The sequence below is a fragment of the Conger conger genome, chromosome 6 (genome assembly GCF_963514075.1).
Source record: "Conger conger chromosome 6, fConCon1.1, whole genome shotgun sequence".
Classification (NCBI taxonomy): Eukaryota; Metazoa; Chordata; class Actinopteri; order Anguilliformes; family Congridae; genus Conger; species Conger conger.
In genome coordinates, this window is record NC_083765.1 from 42522355 (window position 1) to 42548161 (window position 25807).

The 25807-nt window shown below is 48.4% G+C and overlaps 1 protein-coding gene across 3 annotated transcripts in view; it reads right to left on the minus strand.

Moving 5' to 3' along the window:
- Positions 1–25807, minus strand: part of fnip2 (folliculin interacting protein 2) — a 34969-nt gene continuing 9162 nt past the window's right edge. For 2 of the 3 annotated variants that reach the window (XM_061246435.1, XM_061246437.1), the window contains exons 2-17: positions 23649–23772; positions 20154–20276; positions 19361–19461; positions 18735–18806; positions 18186–18274; positions 14016–14087; positions 13557–13692; positions 13043–13244; positions 11170–11258; positions 10281–10427; positions 9562–9731; positions 7266–8271; positions 6376–6532; positions 6016–6216; positions 4582–4697; positions 1–1898 (exon numbers count right to left, since the gene is read on the minus strand). In XM_061246435.1, the coding sequence (XP_061102419.1) occupies positions 1820–1898; positions 4582–4697; positions 6016–6216; positions 6376–6532; positions 7266–8271; positions 9562–9731; positions 10281–10427; positions 11170–11258; positions 13043–13244; positions 13557–13692; positions 14016–14087; positions 18186–18274; positions 18735–18806; positions 19361–19461; positions 20154–20276; positions 23649–23772 (2884 nt within the window). In that variant the 3' untranslated portion in view covers positions 1–1819. The remainder of the gene's footprint in view (positions 1899–4581; positions 4698–6015; positions 6217–6375; positions 6533–7265; positions 8272–9561; positions 9732–10280; positions 10428–11169; positions 11259–13042; positions 13245–13556; positions 13693–14015; positions 14088–18185; positions 18275–18734; positions 18807–19360; positions 19462–20153; positions 20277–23648; positions 23773–25807) is intronic. The other variant, XM_061246436.1, reaches the window with a different exon arrangement.

Genomic DNA, 25807 nt, shown 5'->3' on the forward strand with positions numbered 1-25807 from the left:
TTATAATTCAAATTACCTTCATTTATTAAACGTGCCATGTGTTCTCTTCAAAACAACATGAAGCAATACTGAATGAAATGAAAAGATACTAAGAGTGACGATCACAGGCATAACAGCAGCTTGAATGAGGCCCTGCGTACATACTTGTCAAATTCTCCATACGCGCTACAATGCAGACACCTTGCCCCTCTCTACACACACCTACACCACAGACGTGCTAACACAGTGAGGGCATCGCATCTCAGAACACAACGCTCCGTTTTTAGAGTACTCCGCTCCGTCACGTGACAGGAAATGGAACCTTAGAGGAAATCAACATCTCGAAAGACGAACAAGCCTTCTGACAGGCAAGATGAGAGCGGTTCAATCCTGCCAACTGAGGTAGTGTTTAGTGTAAACGAAAACAAACAGGAAAAAAAAAAAAAGTATAATAATCAGAAGCTATTCAGTCGTTTTAAAATAATCAATAAAAAGCCAGCAATTTTTGGTGGGGGGGGGGGGGTGTTAATGATGTTTGTACCATCACTGTCATTCTGTAAAAGCTTCTTTTTTCATTATTGGAAATTCTGCATGAAATAAGCCCTAAATACGAACAACACAAAGGCCTGGATAAGCTGCATAATTTCTGAGTTTTCATTTGTGTGTTCAGAAAGGGCTCAGAATCCCTGTATAAAAATAGATGCATTCACTCACAGTAGTGGAGGAGGAGTGAGGTTTACACGAATCCCCAAGTGGGCGACGCCACAGTGAACCGTCAATCAGACTCATTTGGACCAATCAAAAGATTCTGCTCACCACAGCAGAACACAGCAATTGGTTTAAACCAGGTCAGCGACGGCAATATGAAGGCCCCTCCTTCTCCCCCTATTGTTCACAGTGGAACCGTCGTCTTAAGAAGTAAACGTGTGTCAATGTCCCATTTCACCCAACTGAGAGAATGTGGATTATGGTGCAAATGCAATTTCCATTGCGGTACAGACAGGGTGTCCAAAGGGGCCGAACAGCTGAAGCCTAATACATCAGCTTCAGCTGCTGACAACCCGGCTTCGAACAGCACAGACAGAGAACTCGTTTCTTGAATACAGAAACGGAGTTAAAAAAAGAAATAATTTTGCATACAAAAAGAAGGTTCGATTAAGTTTATCCTTAAGCTTTCTTAAGCCAGTTGATCCGCATTTCATTAAATGCCCAAGGAAATGTAAAGACTGCTCGTGTTATCAAGTCAATTAGTCAACAAGAAAATGCAAAAAGAAAACGCTGCAAAAAAAATAAATAAAAAAAAATTAAGTCATCATTAAACTTACAGAATTGTGACATTTTTTTTGTGCATACATCAACACAACTTCTGGGAAAAAAACAATTAAGAATGGTAAAGCAGACAATTAGTGTCAGCTGACGATCCAAGACCCCAAATCCTCACCTCATGTAAACTTACTCACACAGCTCTTTCCTTTAACACCTCTCCGCTTAGTTTCATCCCTTTGTATAAAAACATGAAAAATATCACAGATACAAAAAAAAGGAAATTAAAATGAGCAATTTCAGCTTATATAACAACCACCCAGCTTTTTTAATGTTAATTGCAAGTCCAAGACTGAATCAAGTCTTTTTTCTCTGTACTTAAATTCAGGTCTTTTTTTTTCCTCTTCAACACAAGCAGCTGCTGGGTTTGTTCCAATGTCCCGTACACCACTGGGGGGAGGGGGAGGGGTGTAAAACCACGGCAGATACGAGTTTGTCCTTCTCTCTGTCCTCTGTGGAGGACACCCAGTGCGGAGAGGGCGGTTCCTCGTGGGGCGTGGCGCTGAGGGCGGGGGGCTCACAGTAAGATCTGGGCGACGTACGGAGAGTGTGTGCTCGCCACGGCAGCCAGCAGAGGAAGGTCGTTGGACTCGATCCTGGAACAGAAGCGCATAATGATGCAGTCACGTGGGAGGCTAGGAGAGCGCTTACACAAGCAGCCACCGTGTCCCAGCGTTACACGTGCCCGAGGTTACACGTGTCCCAGCGTTACACGTGCCCGAGGTTACACGTGTCCCAGCGTTACACGTGCCCGAGGTTACACGTGCCCCAGCGTTACACGTGCCCCAGCGTTACACGTGTCCCGAGGTTACACGTGTCCCAGCGTTACACGTGCCCCAGCGTTACACGTGCCCCAGCGTTACACGTGCCCCAGCGTTACACGTGCCCGAGGTTACACGTGTCCCAGCGTTACACGTGTCCCAGCGTTACACGTGCCCAAGGTTACACGTGTCCCAGCGTTACACGTGCCCGAGGTTGCACGTGTCCCAGCGTTACACGTGCCCGAGGTTACACGTGTCCCAGCGTTACACGTGTCCCAGCGTTACACGTGTCCCAGCGTTACACGTGCCCGAGGTTACACGTATCCCAGCGTTACACGTGCCCGAAATTACATGTGTCCCAGCGTTACACGTGCCCGAGGTTACACATGCCCGAGGTTACACGTGTCCCAGCGTTACACGTGCCCGAGGTTACACGTGTCCCAGCGTTACACGTGTCCCAACGTTACACCTGCCCGAGGTTACACGTGTCCCAGCGTTACACGTGCCCGAGGTTACACGTATCCCAGCGTTACACGTGCCCGAAATTACACGTGTCCCAGCGTTACACGTGCCCGAGGTTACACGTGTCCCAGCGCTACAAGTGTCTGTGTCTCAGCGTTACACGTGTCTGTATCTCAGCATTACACGTGCCTCAGGTTACACGTGTTTCAGCGTTACACATGCCTGACGTTACATACAGTTGTGTTCAAGAAAACAGCAGTACGTCAGTAACCTGAGGAACCACTGTTATTAGTAGTAATATTTCTGCATGCCAAATAATTAACTTGTTGATGTAGTAGTGTAATAGAAAAACAACAGACCCAACTGTCATGACATGCACGCTGCTTGTTCTGAGTAATTGACTCATTCATTGAAAGAATTGTTAAAATAATAGCAGTGTGTTCAATTAGAGAATTCATTCATTCTGTGAAAAAAACAGGTGTCATTAATTGTCCTTTATTAAGGAAGAAGGGAAGCAAATGTTTCACACATTGTTATAAAATATATTTCCTTCTGAATTGCTAAATAAAATGGGCCGTTCCAAACATTGTTCGGAGGAACAACGTCATTTGATTAAAAAGTTGATTGGAGAGGGGAAAATTTATAAGGAAGTGCAGCAAATTATAGGATACTCAGCTTAAATTATCTCAAATGCTTTAAAATGGCAATATAAACCCGAAATGATGATCAATTCTACTGTTAAAAGGGATCGAAGAATAGCCAGAATGGCAAAGATTCAGCCATTCATCAGCTCCAGAAAGATCAAAGATGATCCACAATTACCTGTAAGTGCTGTTACAGTCCAAGGCATTTGATCGAAGCTAAGCTAGCAGCAAGAAGCCCCCGTGAAGCACCATTGTTGAAAAAAGGGCATGTGCAGAATCGGTTAAAATTTGCCAAGAAACGCATCGATTGGCCCAAAGAGAAATGGCGTAACATTCTGTGGACTGATGAGAGTAAAATTGTTATTTTCGGGTCTAGTGGTCATCGACAGTATGTCAGATGACCCCCGGGTACTGAATTCAAGCCACAGTACACTGTGAAGACAGTGAAGCATGGTGGCGCAAAAATCATGGTATGGGGATGCTTTTCATACTACGGTGTTGGGTTCGTATACCAGGGATTATGGATCAGTTGGAATACATCAAAATATTTGGAGATTATGTCGCTGTACGGCGAAGAGAAAATGCCCCTGAAATGGGTGTTTCAGCAAGCTGACGACCACAAACACACGAGTAAGCGAGCAACATCTTGGTTTCCAACAAAAAGGATTGTAATAATGGAGTGGCCAGCTTAATCCCCCAACCTCAACCCCATTGAAAACTTGTGGGGTGACATTAAAAATGCAGTTTCTGAAGCAAAACCCAAAAATTCACAGGAACTGTGGAATGTAGTTAGTTCCTCCTGGGCTGAAATACCTGTTTCTAGGTGCCAGAAGTTGGTTGACTCGATGCAACACAGATGCGCAGCAGTTATCAAAAACAATGGTTATGCAACTAAATATTAGTTCAGTAATTTAAAGTGAAGTTAAATCTTGAAAAATTTCTTCAATTTGAAGAGAGTTTTGAGAGAGAGAAATGTCGACACTGCCATTTTTTTGAACAGATTAATATTCCTTTTCTTTGCTTCCTGTAAAAGAATAACGCAGACTTTATAAAATTTGCTAATGCTTTGATTTGGAATTGAATGTGTAATGTTTCCACTACATTTGAAATATTGAACTAAAAGCTATCCAAAAATATTAGCACTTTATTCACTTTTTTAACGTACTACTATTTATTTGAACACAACTCTACGTCCTTTGCTGAACACCAGCAGAACCTCAAACAGTTCTGATCAAAACAAGACAAAAAAATAAAAATAAAAATGCTTTGGAAACTGATATGTGAAAACCCAGCAGATTAGCCTTCATAGTCAATGCTTTGACTGCACTGTTGAAAGAATGCCCTTGGGCAAGCGGTCTACGAGGCCTGGTTTGTGTCCGCTACGGCCGTAAAAGCCCAGAAATGTGACCTACCCCAGAACCACTCCCAGCTCCTTTACGTGGACCCTGGTCTGTCCCTTCAGATACTCCGCCAGCATCCTGCTTTTGAAGTACACTTCCTGTAGACGATCCTCCAGATGCATAACACACTGAAAAAACAAAACAGAAATGTGAGCCAAGAAAGCTTCAGGCGTCACACAGACGGCCGTATCTTGTAAAGCAGAGCTACTCAACTCCACGTCCTGCAGGCAGCAGTGTCTGTAGGTATCTGCTTCAACGTGCACTACACCACCTGATTTCACGATTTACTCTACCTGCTTGGTTCAGATAATACGCTAATTGGTGAAATCAGGTGGGTGTAGCGCACGGCAGGAGTAAATGCCTGCAGATACTGCAGCCCACAGGATGTGCAGTTGAGTAGCGCTGCTGTAAAGACAACCAGCTGCATTCTGTTAAAATGACAAAACGTTTTATAATCAGACCCCGAGTCAAATACATGATTTTGGATTCAAATACTTTTCTACACTTTGCTGAGCTTGTCTGGTGTATTGGAACCTGTGAAATAATACTCTCAAAAAGAGCAAACCCCACCTTGGTTCTGGTCCTCAAGTGCCCAAGTGCCCAAGTGCCCAAGTGCCCCAGGCAAGATCAATTGAGCACAGAAAAGGATTTTAATCCAAAATGGTTACGTACGTATGTGACCCAGGTCTGAATTTGTTTTAGTGGCAGTGATGAGCACAGAACAGTATTTGAATCCATAACAATTGATAATGTGCTCACTGAGTACTTTATTAGGAACATTTTTACTTTGTGACACCTACTTATTCAAGCGATTATTTAATTGTGTGGCAGCAGTGCAATGCATGAAATCATGAAGATACGGGTCAGGAGTTTCAGTTAATTTTCACATCAACCATCAGAATGGGGAAAGAATTTGACTGTGGAATGATTGTTGGTGGCTGAGTATCTCAGAAACTGCTGATCTCCTGGGATTTTCACGCACACTAGTCTCTAAAGTTTTCCAGTGAGCAGCAGTCCTGCAGCCTTGTTAATGAGAGAGGTCAGAGGAGAATGGCCAGACTGGTCAAAGCTGACAGGAAGGTGACAGTAACGCAAATAACCACACATTACAACAGTGGTATGCAGAAGAGCATCTCGGAACACACAACGCATCTAGTCTAAAAAAATAAGTCTAATAGATACCTAATAAAGTGCTCGTGAGTGCATGTTTTAGTGTTTTAGTAGCGGTGATGAGCACATAAAGTATTTGAATACATAGCGGTTGCGTGTGTGACCCAGGTCTGATAATACTATATGTTTTAGTGGCGGTATTTGAATACATAGCGGTTGAGTGTGTGACCCAGGTCTGTATGTTTCAGTGTTTTACTGGCGGTATTTGAATACAGAGCGGTTGCGTGTGTGACCCAGGTCTGTATGTTTCAGTGTTTTAGTGGCGGCGGTACGTACAAAGTCAGGGGACATGTGCAGCCGGTAGAGCTGGAGCAGGGACTGCAGGAGGTGGGTCACCAGGCTGGACACCAGCACCTCCTGGCCCAGTTTGCTGGGGTCGCTGGTCCTGCGCTGGCTGGTGGCCACCTGGACACTCAGCCTGTCCGTGTCAGCGATGATGCACACGGCCTCCGCGATTGGCTCATCCAGGGCCGGGTGCTGCAGGGGACCAATCACAGGAGGAGGAGGAGAAGATGAAGGGGAAGAAGAGTATTCCGTAAGTCCCACCATGCTGGGTAAGGAACAGAAGTGCATGACGATGACGATGATGATGATGATGATGATGATGATGATGATGATGATGATGATGAAGCTCACCAGCACGGTGTGCTCCAGGTCAGCCAGCAGACACTGCCTCAGCCGCTCGTCGGAGCTGGCCCCGTGCAGGACGAAGTCGGGCATGTACTGGGGGCAGTACCCCCCGAACAGAGAGCGGCCAAAATTGTTCACATCTGGCCTGCTGGTGGTTTCCGTCCTGAAAAAATACAACATGAGAAAGGAAATACCAATTTAATACACTCAATTTACTGAAAAACTAATCGTACTGTGGTACTGCCTCAAGGCCTGGGTCCAATAAGCAATGAAAATACCGTTTAACTCTGTGTGCTGATAAAAATCGGGAAAAACCTCTGGGATCTGCTTGAGTGTTCAAAATAACCAAAACAAAACAACATATGAAACTTCTGCATTCTTCCAGTCCCCGAGGCCTCCACAAGCAGCCATTTTAGACACAGAGCCAGGCCTGTGTAACATTTTCATACACGACCCTATGCATCCAGAGATGCTGCTTCATTAATGAAGCTCTAAGGTGAGGGTACCTGGGCAGTGGAGGTTCTAAGGTGAGGGTACCTGGGCAGTGGAGGTTCTAAGGTGAGGGTACCTGGGCAGTGGAGGTTCTAAGGTGAGGGTACCAGGGCAGTGGAGGTTCTAAGGTGAGGGTACCAGGGCAGTGGAGGTTCTAAGGTGAGGGTACCTGGGCAGTGGAGGTTCTAAGGTGCGGTTACCTGGGCAGTGGAGGTTCTAAGGTGCGGTTACCTGGGCAGTGGAGGTTCTAAGGTGCGGGTACCTGGGCAGTGGAGGTTCTAAGGTGAGTGGAACAGTACCTGGGCAGTGGAGGTTCTAAGGTGCGGGTACCTGGGCAGTGGAGGTTCTAAGGTGAGTGGAACAGTACCTGGGCAGTGGAGGTTCTAAGGTGAGTGGAACAGTACCTGGGCAGTGGAAGCTGGTGCTCCTCTCGGAGGTGCTCCTGCGGGGCGTCCTGCTCCCCCGTCACCTCCTCCTCGTCGCTGTCCCCCAGGGCGCTGTCGGAGCTCTCGTTCCTCCGGATGTCCCCCTGCAGCCGGAGCGGCAGTTTCCTGCCCCCACCCCCATAGGGAGCACACCACCCAGGGCAGACCCTCACTGGCGCCGCCCTGTCTGCCAGGGGCAGAACACGCACCACTCCGCTCACTCCCTGAGAACGAGGCTTCAGCGCGGGGCCTGGCCCCTCTGTCCTGCCCCCTGCTAGGGTCCCAAAGCCCTCTGTCCTGCCCCCAGCCAGGCTCCCCAGTGCCCCAGTGGGGCAGTCGCCATGCTGTGGGTGCATCTTTGGCATGGAGTCGTCAGGCTCCTCCTCAGTCTCGGTCTCCTCCGCCAGGCAGTCCTTGAAGCAGTGGTAGCCCGTGTCCACCTCCCTCTGCCGTGACTCCACGTCCGAGTCGGGCGATTCCGAGCTCCCGATCTGGAACTTCACCCTGTGCAGGAGCGGACTCTCCTGGGGCAAAAGTCTGGGACAGGGTCTCTCCCCCAAAGGGGCAGGGGACGTCGCCTCCTCCCTGTGCCCCTGGCCCACCCCCGGAGTCGGGCTGCAAGGGGCAGCGGGAGGGGGCGTGGCCCCCTCCTCCACAGTGCTCTCCGATTGGCTGGCCTGACCATGGCCGCCCTCCGTGGCCCCGCCCTTCTCCGCGTCGGCCTGCTGGCTCCGCACGGAGACCACCACGTACTCGGACTGCTCCACCTCGCCCCGCTCCAGCGTGGTGGTGATCCCGGTGGGGGCGTCCCTCTCGGCTCCCCCCTGGGTCCGGTCGGCGGGCCACTGCACGTTCTCCTGCAGGTCCGAGCAGCGGATGAAGTAGGTGAGCACGTACAGCACGCGCTGGACCAGGTCCCGCCGCTTCCCCACCACCACCGTCCGCGCCAGCCGCACCGGAGAGCCCAGCGTGCCGTACAGGTCCCCTGCAGGGCCAGAGACCAGGGGGGTTAACCACCGCAGAGCAGGGGAAACGCAACTACTCCACTTCTCTGACAGTGTCCTGCATTTGTCTCACACACATTTCAGTATTCTCATCCAACTCTATGTACTGTAAACTGCCTAATACAGAATTAGTGAGACAGAGGGGTATAAGGGGACAAAGGGAATAATAATAATAATAATAATAATAATAATAATAATACAAAACTTTATTTATAAAGCACCTTTCATTACCATGGTACCAGGTACAGTCTCACTTCAACTTTCTCGGATCTGTATAGTTTACCGATTTTAGGAACAAAAAAGGAGTTGGGAAACCACTAAGGTGCTGATACAACTTTATTAAAGCTGCCTGAGGAAGAGAGGTTGGTGTTGAAGCGCATCGCCAGCACATCGTCAGCAGTACAGATGACCTCCTTACATCCAAGGCCAGATATCTGTGTTGTGCCTTGAGAGCCTAATAAATCTATATGATCTTTCAGTGGCTTCCAAACTCTTTTCGTTTTTAAGGTGAAAACAAAAACCAGCAGTGACCCCCTCAGCTTTGCAGGATCAGGATGAAATTGTGTATTTTCACAAAATGTGGAAATCTTCCTTCAAATTTAACTTTTAAAGGAAAATCTTCTTTATTGATCACGTTAAAAGTGCTTTGTGCGTGTGAAATATTGCGATAATATATTGTGCTCATATAAAATAGTATAAAATATGCCAAGAAATAAATAATGGCCAAATGTGGTCATGAAATAATTGACTTTAAAAGAGAACAGTGCTTAAAATCTCACCACAAGATGGCAGTATACTTCTGAACCTCACATCGCCATAGTGATTGTGTCCTGTGTGGTTCACATATTTTCTTGAAAAATATTGCTTGGGTGGAAATCCACCCTGCTACACAGCAAATCCTTAACCACATCAGACACACAGACACACAGACACACAGACACACAGACACACAGACAGTCTGCTCACATTGCTCCAGGATCAGTGAGCTGGAGCAACGATGATCCTCACCAGGACACCTCATAGCTATTACCCATACTGCACTGCAGCTCAGTGCTTATGATGACATCGCTAATTATGACATAATCTGCCTGAGCAGGAACACTGACAGGTCAGCAGAGGTGACCACAGAGGTAATAAAATGAGATTATTTCCGCTGTTTTACCTGCACATAAACATGAACCCCATCTGCCAAACAGGAAGTACAAAAACATATCACGAGAGTAACCAGACCAGTTGAAACCCCACACACTGACCCGGAAGCAGTAACTCACCGAGCTGGGCCCAGAGAGGGTTGTAGGGGTGGGACTTGGCCAACATGTCCACCGACAGGGAGGTGTGCTTCCCAGCGAAGGCCTTGATTGGCGGGTGGTCATTGGGCATGACGGTGGGCACCCAGGCCAAGTGATAGGTCAGCACAGCCGTGAGCAGAGACGACAGGAACCTATGGGGCGAAAGGTAAGCGATCAGCTACAGATTGATGTCATACAGCAGGGTTCTGTTGCACAGCAACGGTTTACAGGGTCACCAGGAGGGTTTTACATCTATGGTTTAATTTACTACAAGGTCAAATATGATTTATTTAGTTGAAAAGATAAAAGTTAGGGACAGATGCCTTCCAAGATGGAGGTTTACAAATTGGGCTGGATATCTATAGTTTCCAGTGTGGAGTTAAAAGAAACTGGGCCTGATAGCTATGGTTTCCAGTATTGAGGTAAAAAGCAGGGCAGGATATCTATGGTTCCCAGTGTCAAGGTGAAAAGGTGGGCCTGATATCTATGGTTCTCAGTATTCAGGTGAAAAGCTGGGCCTGATATCCATGGTTCCCAGTATTCAGGTGAAAAGCTGGGCCTGATATCCATGGTTCCCAGTATTCAGGTGAAAAGCTGGGCCTGATATCCATGGTTCCCAGTATTCAGGTGAAAAGCTGGGCCTGATATCCATGGTTCCCAGTATTCAGGTGAAAAGCTGGGCCTGATATCTATGGACTCACTGGCTCTTGCCGGTGTGCTCGGTGAGAGCGGTCAGCTCCCGGAGGAATCGCTGGCACAGCGGACTCTTCTCTGCGCTCTGAGACACCATGGTCAGCCACACAGGCTCCGAGATCCGGGGGGCCATGTACAGGTTCCATACCGTCGTCCTGTTCGCACGCGCGCACAGACACACAGACACACAGACACACAGACACACAGACACACAGACACACAGACACACAGACACACAGACACACAGACAGACAGACAGACAGACACAAAAACAGAACGCGCACACACACACGCACGCACACACAGAGACAATTACACCACAGCCTGCATTCACTAATACATCCCTAGCTAATCACAACAACTACACACTAAGTGTTGAAAAATCTGAAAGAAAAGAAACTTAATTTCCTTTGTGGCTTTAAAGCCACAAATAATTTTCTGTAATTTAAACTCAATAAATGCACACAAGGTGGATTAATGTCTGAAAGAACAGCCCTAAGTGCTTTTTAAATAATCACTGGAGATAAACGCACAAAGAGTACGTCTTCAAGACACTGAAGTCAACATTACTACATTAATCCCTAAATTAATCTCACTTAATTAAATTAAATTAATTCTTAATTCTTAAGAAATAAAATATCTAGCTTTATTATCTAAAACCTTTAGAATCATTTTGTCAGCATATAATTATAAATTATATATTATAACTATATAATTTTTTAAATTAACGTAGCAGGAGTTTTAAGCCTAATGGGATTTCTCAAGCGGACTCATCAGAATGAGCTGAAGGCTCACATTTCATCCTTTCAGCGCACTGATGGAGATTTTATCTGAGGCGGGCCGCCTGCACCGCTCCCTTCCTAACACCAGGGGGCGGCATCACGTCTCACCACTCACCGGAACTCCCCGAGAGCGTCCATGACCCGACACAGGTACACCTGCACCCGCTGGCTGGACTCGGCGATCTTCCGGCACAGGATCATTGCCTGAAACGGGGAGGAACTCTGCTGTTCAAAAGAGAAAATGCAGAAAACGGGGCCATCTCCAACAGCAGGCCGACTCAGACCTTCGGCCCTGGAAGTGTCATGTTCCCGACGTTAAACCAAGCCACCTCGCCAAGGACAAGCACTCTCCCCAAAGATGTGAAAAAGCCCCCTTTCCACTCTACGGTCCTATTCTGACTGTCCAAACTCAGGGCCCAACAGCAAAAATACCTTGAATAATCCCTGTGGTGTTTATTTCTATGTGACGAATTGGCCACAACAGATGCAACATTTACACTGCTGTCATACAGATATCAGACCTGGATCAAATACATCAAATACAAAGTCCAAACTCCATCTTCTGGTCCTCTTGGTTGGCCGAACTGCACCAGGCAAGATCAATCAAGCACAGAAAGGTATATGAATCCAAAACAATTATGGATTTGACACAGGCCTGGCAGATACCACACAACTGTGGCTTAACCCAGAAATAATCCAATCTGGCCCTCAACGCCAGCAGTACTGCTGGTGTTCATTACTCCACTCTAAACTGGCTCACCAAATAGGTATAATCTTTAGCCAATTAATTACATTAATTGATCAATTAACTATCAGGTAGAAAAGAAAAGCAATAGTACTACTGGTCAGGAGGGTCAGATTTGAGTATCACTGGTCTAATCTAAGGCTATGCTGGAAACCGCATGCTAGCATACTACTCGTACTAAATTTCAGGCTGATTTTCTTGTAAATGTAGTACGAGTAGTATGCGGTTTTTGAACACAACTGTCCCAGAGAGCCTGAGGAGTTTAAGCTTGGTTGGCCATGCATTCTCCTGACTGCCTGTTGTCCCGGAGTCATTGTGGTTTCCATGGCATGTTGTGAGCGCCTGAAGGCCCTAAAGCCTGCTGGGATATGGTCCTCCAGGGCAGGAGACGAGCAGACCTGGCGTGTGTTTATCAGCAGGCCCGCGGCCTCTACACGGCTGTTACCATGGTAATAGAAGCGCACAGCGCCGGGGGGGAGGGGGTTTATTGGGCTCCTGCCCGACTGCACAAGCTCCACACCGGCCACTACTTTAAGGGTCAAAGGTGGAGCTCTCTCCTCACTGAGTTTCTCAAACGGGTAACATTTGAAACGCTGCTGTATGCATGCCAGGCCAGTGGGTGGTGGTGTAGCTTTGCAACTCAACACCATGCGCCAGCGCATGCGGTCTTCTTATCACAAGAATTGCGTTTTCCCAATTTACACGGAAACGATAAGGACGGCTTTTTCAAATAATTCCACTCCGGAACCCATTATCAAAACTCAACGTTTTCAGCCCTCCAAAACGCCGGTGTCATGTAAACGAAAGGCCAAAACGCAACGAAAGTGTGCCATTTTCAGCAGGCACTGTTGTCGTGTAAACAGGGCCTGAGTCTGACAGACTCTGGAGCTCCATCTTATCTAATCCCCTTCTCCAAGCAAAGATAAAGGGTGTGCGTGTGCGCGTGTGTGCAGGTCTCTGTTCTTCCGTTGTGTGTCTGCATGTGTTTATTAAATATAAAATCGCAAATATATTTTGGACAGTACTTTGATAAAACAGTGAAATGTTACTAATTCCACAAAACAAAAATCAACCGATGACTGAATGAAACGATGAACTGAATTAGAATTTATTTCCCGAGTTAACTGAACTAAAGTGAGACCGAGCTCAACCCCGATGTGCAGGTCAGACCGTCGTGTTTTCAGGTACAGAGCAGCCCGCTGGGGCCCACGAGCGTGAAGGCGAGGCTTGGGACGAGGCCTACCTTCTCGATGGCGCTCTTCAGCTTGTTCATGTGGGACTCGAAGAGCGGAAAGTGGGAGAAGAAGAAGTCCTGGAAGCTCTTGTTCTCCTCCTCCTTCTCCGGCAGAGAGAAGACGATGCTGACGGCGATCTTCTTCCGCCGCACCATGGCCGGGTTGGAGCTGCAGCTCTCGTCCGACAGGCTGAAGGTCTCCTCCGTACTCCTGCCACGGAGACAGACACAGAGTCCACACATTACCTCCTCTTCCAGAGCCCGCTGAGGAGGCCTGGCTGTATCCATCTACAGACCTGGACTCAGAGCTCATTCAGAAATATGCAGCTTGCATCAATCACAACAGGTGTTAACATCAGGCACAGCAAGGTGTTAACACAAGCACAGCACAATTTATAATGTTTTTTAATTTACTTTCCAGTTCTTTCCATAACACATTACACAGCACTTAAGTACTATTAAGAAACATTCTTGCCAAATTGACTCTCCCACCCCCCCACGTGAAGGAGTACTGTGGCCTCACCAGCGTGGCATCGGCCCGTTCTCCAGGCTGGTGGTCTGGCTGCGTAGCCATCGCCGCTGGTAACTGCTGGCACAGCCGCTGGAGAGGGAAGAGCCTGGGGAGGGTAGGGGTGTGGCCAGCAGGCTGCTTAGCGACGCTGTGGAGAAACACAGGTTCGGGGTCACGACCTCTCGGCATCGACCGGCCGGCCAGTCACTGTGGCGACGGGTCAGTGCCTGACGCTAGCGTGGCGGGCGGGGCAGATGCCCACAGACACATAAGAGAGCAAAAGGATATGATTCATACGCTGCAACAATGGTCTCTGGACTATATACACCATCACATTTCATTTTTAACCACGGCATCCACCTAATCCTATCTAATAAAGTATTGTATAACAATGTCACAGTTGGTACACTGCTAGCTGACGGGGGACCCTGAACAGAAGGCTGAGTCGTATTTGGGGTTCGGGGGGGGTACCTGATCGGGCGATGCCACTGTCCCGGTCCTCACTGTGCCCACGGCTGGGCATGTCCACAGGCGTGCTGTGAGCTGAGAGAGAACATACACACCGTCACACTCCTGAACCCAAAACACATCACACACACACACACCGTCACACTCCTGAACCCAAAACACATCACACACACACACACGCACACACACACACACACACACCAGACATCATCACACACACACCATCATACACACCTGACACCATCACACATACACACCCCTACTCCATCGCGCATACGCACATGCACACACACATGCACACGCACACACACACACACACACCTGACCACATCACACACATACCCCGTTATACACCTGACCCCTTCACTGAATTTATTTGAATCTTGAAAACATTCCAAATGACCTACTCTACCAAGAGTCAAGGTGTAACAGATCCAGTTGGCAAGAGTGGACAAGCCCACAAAATTCCATAATCTCTCTAGGCTCAAGTTACCTCCCGAGGGGGGAGATTGCTGCTGGTCCTTCAATATAACAATTGAATGCAATTTGCTGACATTGTTCTTCATTAAAATACGAAAATAGCAATGATCTACGATGCCTCCCTGTTCAGAACTATGACAGACGCAGACGCTCCGCCTACAAGCCTATGATGCGTGCCGACTGTAATCACATATTTGTCATAGATCCAATGTATTTAAATCAACATTCCAATGCGGAGATAACAGTTGCATCTTGGTAACTGAATGGCGTAGCAAATTTGCATCGAATTTTCTGAAAACATTCCAAAAAACCTTATACCCTTCAAAAAGATAAATGCCCTGAAAAACCCTGCACCCCTGAGCCCAGTTCAGATCAAAACTGCAACAACATCCAAGACAAAAGTTCCATCTCTGTAGGAAAGGTTCTTTTAATACTACTGTGCAAAAACTTGCACAGCTCACATGAATAAATGAAACGTGTTGCGCGGATCCATCCCGTCTTTAAACTCCAGGTTTGACGTGTCGAGTCTCGGAGGCGACGGCAGCTGTCAGCAGACGTTCTGAGGCTTCACTTCACACCCAACACAACTTCTTCTAAAAACCGCCTTGTTGGCTGAGGAGTTTTTCATCTGAACTTGCCTTTACATGCAGTTTAAACATTCCCCTGCTGACACACACCCACACATCCCTGATGCAGTGCTCCCCCCACTGCTCATCTCAAACACACACACACTTCACAGGCACACGCGCACGCGCACACGCACACACCCCTGCTGCAGCAGTGAACCCCTCACTGTTCATCTCTCTCACAGACACAGACACAGACACAGACACAGACACAGACACAGACACACACACACACACACACACACACACACACACACACACCCTCTCACATGCGCGCACACACACACATGCGCGCACACACCGCCTCACATGCACACAAACACAAACGACAACGCTTGCGTAACCATTTAACATAACCATACATCTCTGCACTGAGAACAACAGTGGGGTAGAACTTACATAACCCTTTACCACAAGTGCACTCAAAGCCAAAATAGAGAAACGGACAAAGAGGGTGTTTTCCACACTGCAGGGCACACGGAAACCACAAGGAGAACAAGACATTCAGTTTCTCCTGTGCAGGGACTTCCCTCTCCCTCTCCCTCTCCCTCTCCCTCCTTTCCTCCCTCCCTCCCTCTCTCTCTCTCCTTTCCTCCCTCCCTCCCTCTCTCTCTCCTTTCCTCTCTCCCTCCCTCTCTCTCTCCTTTCCTCTCTCTCCTTTCCTCCCTCCCTCTCTCTCTCTCCTTTCCTCCCTCCCTCTCTCTCTCTCTCCTTTCCTCTCTCTCTCCTTTCCTCCCTCCCACCCTCCCTCTCTCCTTTCCTCCCTCCCTCTCTCCTTTCCTCCCTCCCTCCCTCCCTCCTTTCCTCCCTCTCTCCCTCTCTCCTTTCCTCCCTCTCTCCCTCTCTCTCCCTCCCTCTCCCTCTCTCTCTCTCTTTCTCTCTCTTTCTCTCACTCCCTCTCTCTCTCTCTCTCACTCTCTCTCTCTCCTTTCCTCCCTCCCTCCCTCTCTCCCTCCCTCCGAATGTGCTGAGAGGGTGAAATGTGAAGAGGCTTCTTTCACAGCTCTCTCACACGTCAGAAAAACACCGGCAGCACGAACAGCACAACTCGCAGTCAAGGCTGGTAACCCGGCAACCGTGCAAGCGTTGGCGAGCAGGGACTGTAAAACTGCATTCACCCTGCGCATTAGTGCAGTGGGACCCAACCCTGTTCCTGTAGGTTCTCACTCCAGCTCTAACAGAGCAGGTATCATTCAGTAGGGCTGCTAATCAGTAGAGTCAGGTGTGGCAAATTAGGGTTGAAAACCTACAGGATGGTAGGAACATGGTTGGTTACCCCTGTATCAGTGCATTTCTGTGATATGCAGTTATTCTGTGCACTTCATGGAACACTAGCGCTAGAGTACACCAGCGTACACCGTACTGGGCCCTTCTAATATACCTAAAAATGGCAGAACAGGTGACCCCACATCGAAAATAAAACACAGCTTTTTGACCCCTGGGGACGCCGAAGGCCAGAAGCTTCCAGATTTGAGTCCATGGCTAAACGAGAGGGGGAGAGATGGAGGGAGAGAGGGGGATGCAGAGACCACACCAGGCAGCAGTGGAGAGTAGCAGCATAATGCGTGCAGTACACACACACACACACACACACACACACACACACACACACACACGCGCATGCATGCACATGCAGTTCCACTGAGGATGACACCGTGCATGACCGACCCTGTTCCGGGAGGGTTTCATTTTAACCCTAATCCGGCACATCTGATTCTACCAACTAGCAGCTCAGCGAGACCAGCTGTTGAACGAGGCATACTGTGTTAGGGTTGGAGTGGAAACCTACAGGACCGTAGACGTCCATGAACAGGGCTGGCTATGACTGGGGTAGGAGGTTAAAAAAGGGCTGAAACTACATGAAGACCAGCACCACCTTCCACCACGCAACTCTCATCATGCCCTCTGATTGGACGCCAGGTTGACTGGAGGAGATTGAATGGGGAAACGGCTGCGCTCCACAGAAACCCCAAATCTCACAGCATCAAGGCAGGCCCAATCTGTCCCCATACTCCACACATGCTCAGTGCCTCCGTATCAGAGTCCCTCTGATTGGCTCAGAGGTGGCCAACCCAGTTCCCATTGGGCCATTTCATGTCAGCTTCCGTTTCCTTCAATTACAGCCGCTCAATTAGCCAGCCAGGCTCAATTAAGCCAATCAGCTGTACACAGCAGTGGCAGTTTAGTCATTTGCTGAATTAGGACTCTAGGTATGCAGCATATAAGGTGAAATCTGTTATTTGTGTTGTCTAAATAACAAGCGTTGCTTATATTCTGTGCTTTAAAGCAGTTAAATGAATATGGCTGAATGAGTAATTGGAATCAATTGAGGCAGCATTAATTGCTTGAAATGTGACTAAACGTGAGACCACTGATGTAAACTATTGAGGCCTGTTGGGTTTACAAAGCAGAAGTTGGCGTGAGATCCAGATGGATCCGGCCCTTCAGGAACAGGGTTGTGCGGTTGTGGTGAGGGGACGGTGCAGGGGAAGGGGGGGGGTGTTTTCGTGCACTCTACACCCCAGGCCCAGCATTCCGCACAAACCTGCAAAGAAAGAGGCGCTCCGAATGAGACGGAGCGGGGCGGCGGGGGGAGCGGGGGGTGGCCGGGGGGCGCAGGTCAGCCCCCCCGCCCTGTATAGCGCAGCCGGCCCTGAAAGAGGCACAGGGACCGTCAGAGACCGGAGGAGGTGGGCAGCGGGAGGGCCAGGGAGGGGTGGAGGCTGGGGCCCGTTATAAAATGAAGGAGATAAATCATTGTTACGTCTACCGACAGATCCACCAATCACAAGAGTGCGTTGGAGGCTGCTGCTTCGATGCCCCAACAGGGAACCGAGAATGACATCAATGACAGTCGTCTTTGTTCAACTGGTTGTTAAGAATGCTCTTTGTGATTGGTGGAGCTCCTTTCTGTTTTCTATGAGTGAAGTGAGGCTATGACTCCCCTATGCATCTGTTATTATCCAAGGGTGGGGTGGTGGAGGGGTCGGGGGGTGGTTGGGGTTTGGGCTGAGGCAGGGGGTAGGATTTAGGGATGGGATTTGGGGAAGGGGGGTAGGATACGTACCTATGCTGCTGCTCTGACTCCCCAGACCACTCTGACTGGGACAGGACTTCCCCGAATCCTGCTGCATGTACTCAAAGCTGTCCTGTAACCTGCCGGGACACAACACAACACAGCACTGTATAGCACACTCTGAAAACACACACACTCTGTACACACCGTTCAAAATTGACCCGACTGCACATTAGCAATGGGAGCGGGAGGCTTTGAGAAAATCTAAATGGATGCCCCAATCAAGCCAACTGTTGGTTCGAAGATGTCAGTGATTGACAGCTAGTCTGAACTCCAGCCATCATCGGTTCCATTCGAAAATCACTCCCACTGCCGTTTGTTAAATCCTCATCAGCAAACGCAATGTCAAGCCATCGGAATGAATAAAATATTAACTTACATTCTCCTGATAAATATTTCATGCAAATTATTAATAGTAATTTAATTATCAAATTCCTGTTAAATATCCCCCTCAGTTACACATCAGCTCTCAAGTCTATTCACGTTTTAATTATCGTGTGAATATTAAACCGTCGTGTTTGTGACGACAGGGGTGCTCACGTGCTGGTGCTGCCCGTCACACTGCCCACCCTGGTGGAGAACACTTTACTGATCATCAGCTGGGGAGGAGAGCTGGACACACACACACACACACAATTAGAAACATACCTAGCATTTATTAGCTGGCCAAACGAGTTCAACTTGGCGAGTGCTGTATCGTCAGCTAGCTAGCTAGATCAGTTAACTAACAACAAACTTGAATTCATGGGATTCTGTTTGGGAACTTGCTATACTTAGCAGAGGAAACAGGCCGTAGATGAGCAGCAGAAAATATACAGTCGCTCTAAGTAGTTATTACGAAACATCGGGAGTTACGTGTGCTAGCTTCTACTGTTGAACTGTCACTGCTAGCCAACAAGCTAGTTAAGCAGGCTAAATTAATTAACCACCATTGCATGCTTCAAGTTGTCAGGGTAACATTTGGTAACACAGACCTTCGTTTATGTAAACTGCCAGCATGTTTTTGCGGAAATTTGATGCGATAAGGATTTTTACCAGGAGTTATCGCTATGCTTATTAGGCTATTAGAATTGAGCACTCAAATACGTGATTTTAGAAAAAAAAAAAAAAAAAAAAAAAGGTATATAATCCAGCCTATGAAAATGACCGTATGCATGTTATCTTACCGTATATAGTGTATCTTTAGTGTAGAGCCTCTGTAGCTCATGGCGACCGAGCCAAACATCATCTCCCCGAGCATGTTCACATCGGATGCGGGTCTCGTGTACTAGTTACAACACAGAAACACACACAAAATAAGCTTTCAAAGAGCAGTTACAAAACTGTATTTACACTGGAAAAAAAAGTCTGTTTCACAAGTGTTCTAGTGTTGTAATGAGTCACAAGTTTTTTTTCTTATCTCTCAATTAGAAAATATTAGCTTGTTTTATGTTACCGTTTGCTTGTAGCCCTTTACCCTACGAGAGCTCGGAGTACCACACTAGTACCATCATTGATCACATACAACCTTACAGAACTATGCTGCCCGGCGGATAGTCCAATAGAGCTCGCCTTTTCCACGCAGGCACCTACACTCGCTAAATAATAGCACAAAACAAATTTCTACCCGCAACTGAGCTTAAAAAAGTAGCGCCAAAAGCATAAACCTGGAGGAGGGGGACAACATTCACCTGGGAAAAACTCAAAACGCGTAGTTTCCCCTCCTCCAATAGCAACCGGCACTAACTGCTGATAAACTGCTCTACATTAAGCCGATGACATACTCCGGTCCTTCTCTGGGGAAGGACTTCAGGAGCTCCCGCCCCCCTGAGAAAGCGCTGGTCCCTTCCCGAAAATAAAAACAGGAAGCCGAGCAGGTGGGTGTTAGGGCAGGTCGGGACTCACCTGGTAGCTGGGCGGGGAGGTGAGTGGCTGGGTGTTAGGGCAGGTAGGCGGGTGGGAGAGCACGGAGGTACTCACCTGGTAGCTGGGCGGGGGGTCCCGGTCGCAGGACGCCCCAGGTGTGTTAATGGTGCAGGCCCCGCTCCGGGTCGTCTGGTAGCACCTGCCCGGAGTTTTCGCCGGAGCCTCCTCCCCGCTCTGCTGGGAAAGAAAAACAGCTGCATGGATCTCATCATGGCCACACTGGGGCTGGAACCACCAACCTTCCAGGCCCCAGTCATGTACCTTAGCCACAAGGCTTCAGGCAGCCCCTGTAAACCATAATAGTTTACATAAAATCACAATGGCGAGGGAACTGGGCTTATAACGGTTGAGACTAGGTTAGATTCCCAGGTTTGGCACTGTCATGGTACCCTTGAGTACCCTGAATAGCTTCAGTATTCCTGCTGTATAAACGGACCATGGGGAAAAGATGTCAAAGAACGTAATCTGTATAAACCGTTCTGGGAAAGAACAATGTGGCAAAATCTAATGTGAATGTACAAGGGCATGTGATTGGGATCGGCATCCATGACTGAGAAAAGGCAATGTACAGACGTCGTTTTACACTAAACACTCAAACCTTAAGCAGCACAAGGAAGGAGGAGAGCTCAAAATAAAGCTTAAAAAAATGGCGCCCATTTTCCTACACTTTTCACAAATCCACCCTCCATGTTTGTCTATAAAAGGGGGCAATGTTTGCAGAAACAGAGACTGCAGTCAAAAGTCCAAATGTGAGAAAAATGCTGAAACAAACAGTGAAATATAACCTTTCACAGTATCAATGACATTCCTCACCCCCTCCAGCACACAGACTTCCTGTGAGTGAGTGTGTGTGTGTGTGTGTGTGTTCGCACTTTAATTGAACAGTTGTTCATCTACGCCGAGCATGACCATCTTTAGTGCATAATAAACGAGGCAACAATTGCCGTCATGCGCGCCTGTCAACTTATTGACTAGGGAGGCCCCGGCCATGAAGTAGTGCTCTGTTCCAGTCAGCCCTGCTGCTAGCACCATTGTGTGTGTGTGTGTGTGTGTGTGTGTGTGTGCGCGCGAGAGAGTGTGAGTGGCCGCGCGTGTGTGTGCGTGCTCGCAAGAGAGTGTGAGTGTGTGTGTGACTGCGCATGAGTGTGAATGTGTGTGTTTGAGAGAAAGTTTGAGTGTGTGTGCGAAAAACAGTGAGTGTGTGTGTGTGTGTGCGAGAGAGAGAGAGAGAGAGAGAGTGAGTGTGTGTGTGCGAGAGAGAGTGAGTGTGTGTGTGCGCGAGTGAGTGCTGTGAGTGAGTGTGTGTGTGTGTGTGTGTGTGTGTTGTGTCTAAGGTAGGAGGAGAAGCACAGCTCATTCACAGAGAGGGCACAGTCCTCATTCATGTAGTTTTTTGAGCGATAAGAGGAGCATGCAGGCCAGACAAACTGACCTACATTCTCCAGCAGGGCTCATAAACCAGATGGAGCAGCAGGTAGGGCTCTGGCCACCTCAGTGACCCGCTGCGGTGGTGGTTCTCTGGGGCTGAGCCAGTGCTAGGGCGTGTCAGGTTATTAAACGGAGCCCGATTTAGAGCTCCCCGTCTCCTGATGGGAAGCGATCGCGGGGGTCAGGATATTCCCGGCGTTCCGGCCTCACGGGCTCCGGAAAACAACACCGCGTGTCCCACCCGGACCCATGGCAGCGGGGCTAACGGGTCCATGGGGAATTTCTCGCGGGAACAACGTTCCCAGGCAAAGGCATTTTTAGGATGCTGGCTCATCGGCTTTCCAAGTTTACCGTGTTTGAGATCTACAGCCAGGGCTGCTGGTGTGGTGGGCTAATATGCGGAATAGTTTGGATCCTGAAGACAAAATACCACGAACAGTGACACACCATCATGTGTGACGGAGGGAAGAATCACTGTTCAGGGCAAATGAAGAATACCTGGTCAAAGCAAATTTTGGAACCTATTTTTGATTTTACTTTATTTTTACCTCACATGCATGCTATTTGGAGATCCAGGCCTGGTGTTTTGTCTGTTTTGCCCTTCTTTACATTACATTAATGGCATTTGGCAGACGCTCTTATCCAGAGTGACTTACAAAGTGCAAAGTGCATACCCGTAACCAGGGATAAGTGCACTGAAAGACCCAAGGGGGAAGTACAGTTTCAACTACTACCTGTACAACAAAGATAGGTCCTCGTCCGTATTTGATCATAGGTATTTTATTTTCTTCCATTACAATGTAAAGTTTTCAGTAAAAAGCGCTATACAAATAACATTCAATTGAATAGAAAAAATAAATAAATAACCACACCTCTGACAGCGCTCACCAGGTCAAGGGATGTGGGATAAAAAGAAAGGAAAAAAATACAAATAAAATAATAAAACTTATAACTATACACATCAGCAACTCCCCCCGCCAATCACCCCAAACCCCCGGCCCCTTGCTTCCACCAGCCACGTGGAGAGCCAATGGCCTGGACTGTGGGACTGTGGGACTGTGGGACTGTGGGACTGTGGGACTGTGGGACTGTGGGACTGTGGGACTGTGGGACTGTGGGATTGTGGGCGAGGCCTCCCTGACCCATTTAGACCCTGCGAGCCGGCAGCTGATCAGGCCGACCCGTCATGGGATCCATCACCTCCTCCGGATTACAGAGCATGTGATAGGCTGGCGTCCGGAAATCGACCCCACAAACCAGGTGAGGGGAGTTAACGGTGTAATCCACTGCTTTAAGTGATCAATTACGAAAGGGCTGAGTAACAACAAAAGGCAACAAGCAGGACAGGAGTTGGCCATCTCTTGTGATTGAGATATTTTATGCAAATCGTTATTATACACAACTTGACATGCTTCCATGTTATTTCCCATTTAGTTTCAGAATTAAGTGGCCCAAGAGCTTTTTGTTTAGCTGAGAGTGATCAGTTAAACAAAGCAGTTTACAGATTTATCAGAAATATTTGTGACAATGGTGGGAATGTCCATTCATAGTTGAATGTCATAGCGACCAATGCCATAGGGACCCGTCCAGGTGTGACTCTTAAACCGCAGTACTGCCACAAGATCGGATTGGGCCAAAAAAACAACGCAATGAGCCTGCAAAAAGTGAAGACACATCCTCGACTGTGGTTAAAGAAATGCAGAACGAGGATCCCGTCCCGTCCGCTGCAGTGTTTTTAGACCATACAGCTGGGGGGGGGGGGCGTCTCTGGTGTTTACACGGTGAAGAGACACCACTCATTGTCAACACAGAAGAACAACCCAAACCACAACCCCACCCCCCCAGCCAACCTTCACGACCCAGACCACTGTGACCACACATAGTGCAAATGAAAACGAGAACCACTCTCCACACACAGATTTACTAGCAGATAAACCAGAAGCAGCATTTACAAGGCACAAATCTGACTCGCTCTCAAGCCTACAGCAGCCTGATTTCATTCACACTGGTCTGTTTAACCATCTCACTCTCTGCGGACATTTTCAGTACGGTATGGAGACAAAATTGCAGAGCTTCTGGTCTGTGGGGGTCTGTGGTCTGGATTTCTTAAAGCATACATACCGGATCGGATCCATCGAGCTTGCGAATGGCTTTGGAGTCGAACAGAACCTGCCGTCCCCTGCGCTCACAGTCCTGGTACACAATCAGGCGGATCTGGTTCAGGTCCAATTCTGAGGACGCCCAGCTGAGAGGGGGTTAGGGGGTGGGGGAGAGAGAGAGACAGGATCAGGGTTAGGTCACAGAAGCGTTGACGCAGGCAGACGAAAAACAGGACTCAAAAATCACACTCACTGCAACACCAAAGCCAAACCAGAGTGGAGAAATCTACTCCAAAGCCAAACTGCAGACTAGCGAGTCCAAGACCCTTCGGACACCCAAAGGTCTACATCAGCCTCCATTTGTCAGCCTGTCCGCAATGTATGAACATGAACACTGCCCCAAGCAGTATTAAGTAAATTAATAAACAAAACAAGAGGCGTGTACACAAAGTATAAAACCCCAAACATACTTTTAAACTCCCTCAAGAAACTGGCAGTTCAAAAATATAAAGACCAAATCACAAATATTTCAGATAAATTGCTACACTATGAATGAACTCTTTTCCTAAACCGCTTTTAGTGAAAAAAAAAAAAAAAGCTGAAGCTAGCTCCTCGTGGCGCGACAGCTAGCAGAGCTAACAGGCTAACGGTGAGAACTGAACAGAACTGAGCCGATCAGCAGAGCGTTTTGGCTACTTTTGGGGTGACACACCTGTGGAAGCGGTCCCCTGTACCGTACCTGCTCTCCATCCCGCCGTGGAGCCCCCCTCAGACAGGGAACGCTCCGGCTACCTCTGTTTTAGCGGCCGCCCGTCAGTTACAGTTACTCCAGAGAAAAGCTCATCCTAGAGCACAAGACTGTCAGATGACCCGGTGGAGCTGGCTACCGAGGTCAGAGCAGCACCTCTGCGCTGCATTGTGTAAGAGTGTAAGTGTGTGTGTGTGTGTGTGTGTGTGGTGTGTATGAGTGTGTGTGTAGTGTGTGTGTGAGTGAGTGTGTGCAGTGTGTGTGTATATGAGTGTGAGAGTGTGTGAGTGTGTGTGTAGTGTGTGTAGTGTGTGTGTGTGTGTGCGCAGTGTGTGTGTATATGAGTGTGAGTGTGTGTGAGTGTGTGCTGTGTGTGCAGTGTGTGTGTATATGAGTGAGAGAGTGAGTGTGCGAGCGAGAGAGAGAGAGAGAGAGAGACAGTCTGTCCAGTGCAGAGCTATGGCACTGCCTCGTCAGGCCAGTGACAGTGGAAATGTGCCATTTCACAGGAAGTCCGTCTCCACAGCCGCCAGACTGGGGCACAAAGCAAGCCGCCCCCAGCCCTCCCACCACCGCATCGCTCCTGCACCAATCAGAAACGCTGCATTCCCCCCGCTCCAATCAGAAACGTCGCATTCCTCCAGCTCCAATCAGAAATGTTGCATTCCTCCAGCTCCAATCAGAAACGCGGCATTCCCCCAGTTCCAATCAGAAACGTCGCATTCCTCCAGCTCCAATCAGAAACGTTGCATTCCCCCTGCTCCACTCAGAAACATCGCATTCCCCCTGCTCCAATCAGAAACGTCACAGTCCTCCTGCTCCAATCAGAAACGTCGCATCCCCCCTGCTCCAATCAGAAACGTCGCATTCCCCCTGCTCCAATCAGAAACGTCGCATTCCCTCTGCTCCAATCAGTCACATCACATTTCCTGGTCCAGTCAGTAACGTTGCATTTCTATCGCTCCAGTGAAAAGAATCGCATTCCTCCAGCCCAGATCATGGGGAGTAACTTTTCTGCAACCCCCGGTAAGTAACACTGCACTCCCTTCAGCCACGTCACAATTCTCCAACCCTGCTCAGTAACATTCTATTTCTCCAGCTCTTTTAATTAACGTCGCATTTCTACAGCTCTGTTCATTAACGTCGCATTTCTACAGCTCTGTTCATTAACGTCGCATTTCTACAGCTCCGTTCATTAACGTCGCATTTCTCCAGCTATGCTCAGTATCCTCGCGATTCTCCAACTCCTGGTCAGCAACGTCGCAATTCTCCAGACGTGTTCAGCAACGTCACAATCCTCCAGCCCTGGTCAGGCGCACTCTCGCACTTTTCCCAACAGTTCCACAGCGACGTTGCGTTTCCCCACCGCCGTTCCCCCACGGCGCGTTCCTCCGGCGAAGGTCCGCGGCAGAAGAGCAGGATCCTGGCTCCGT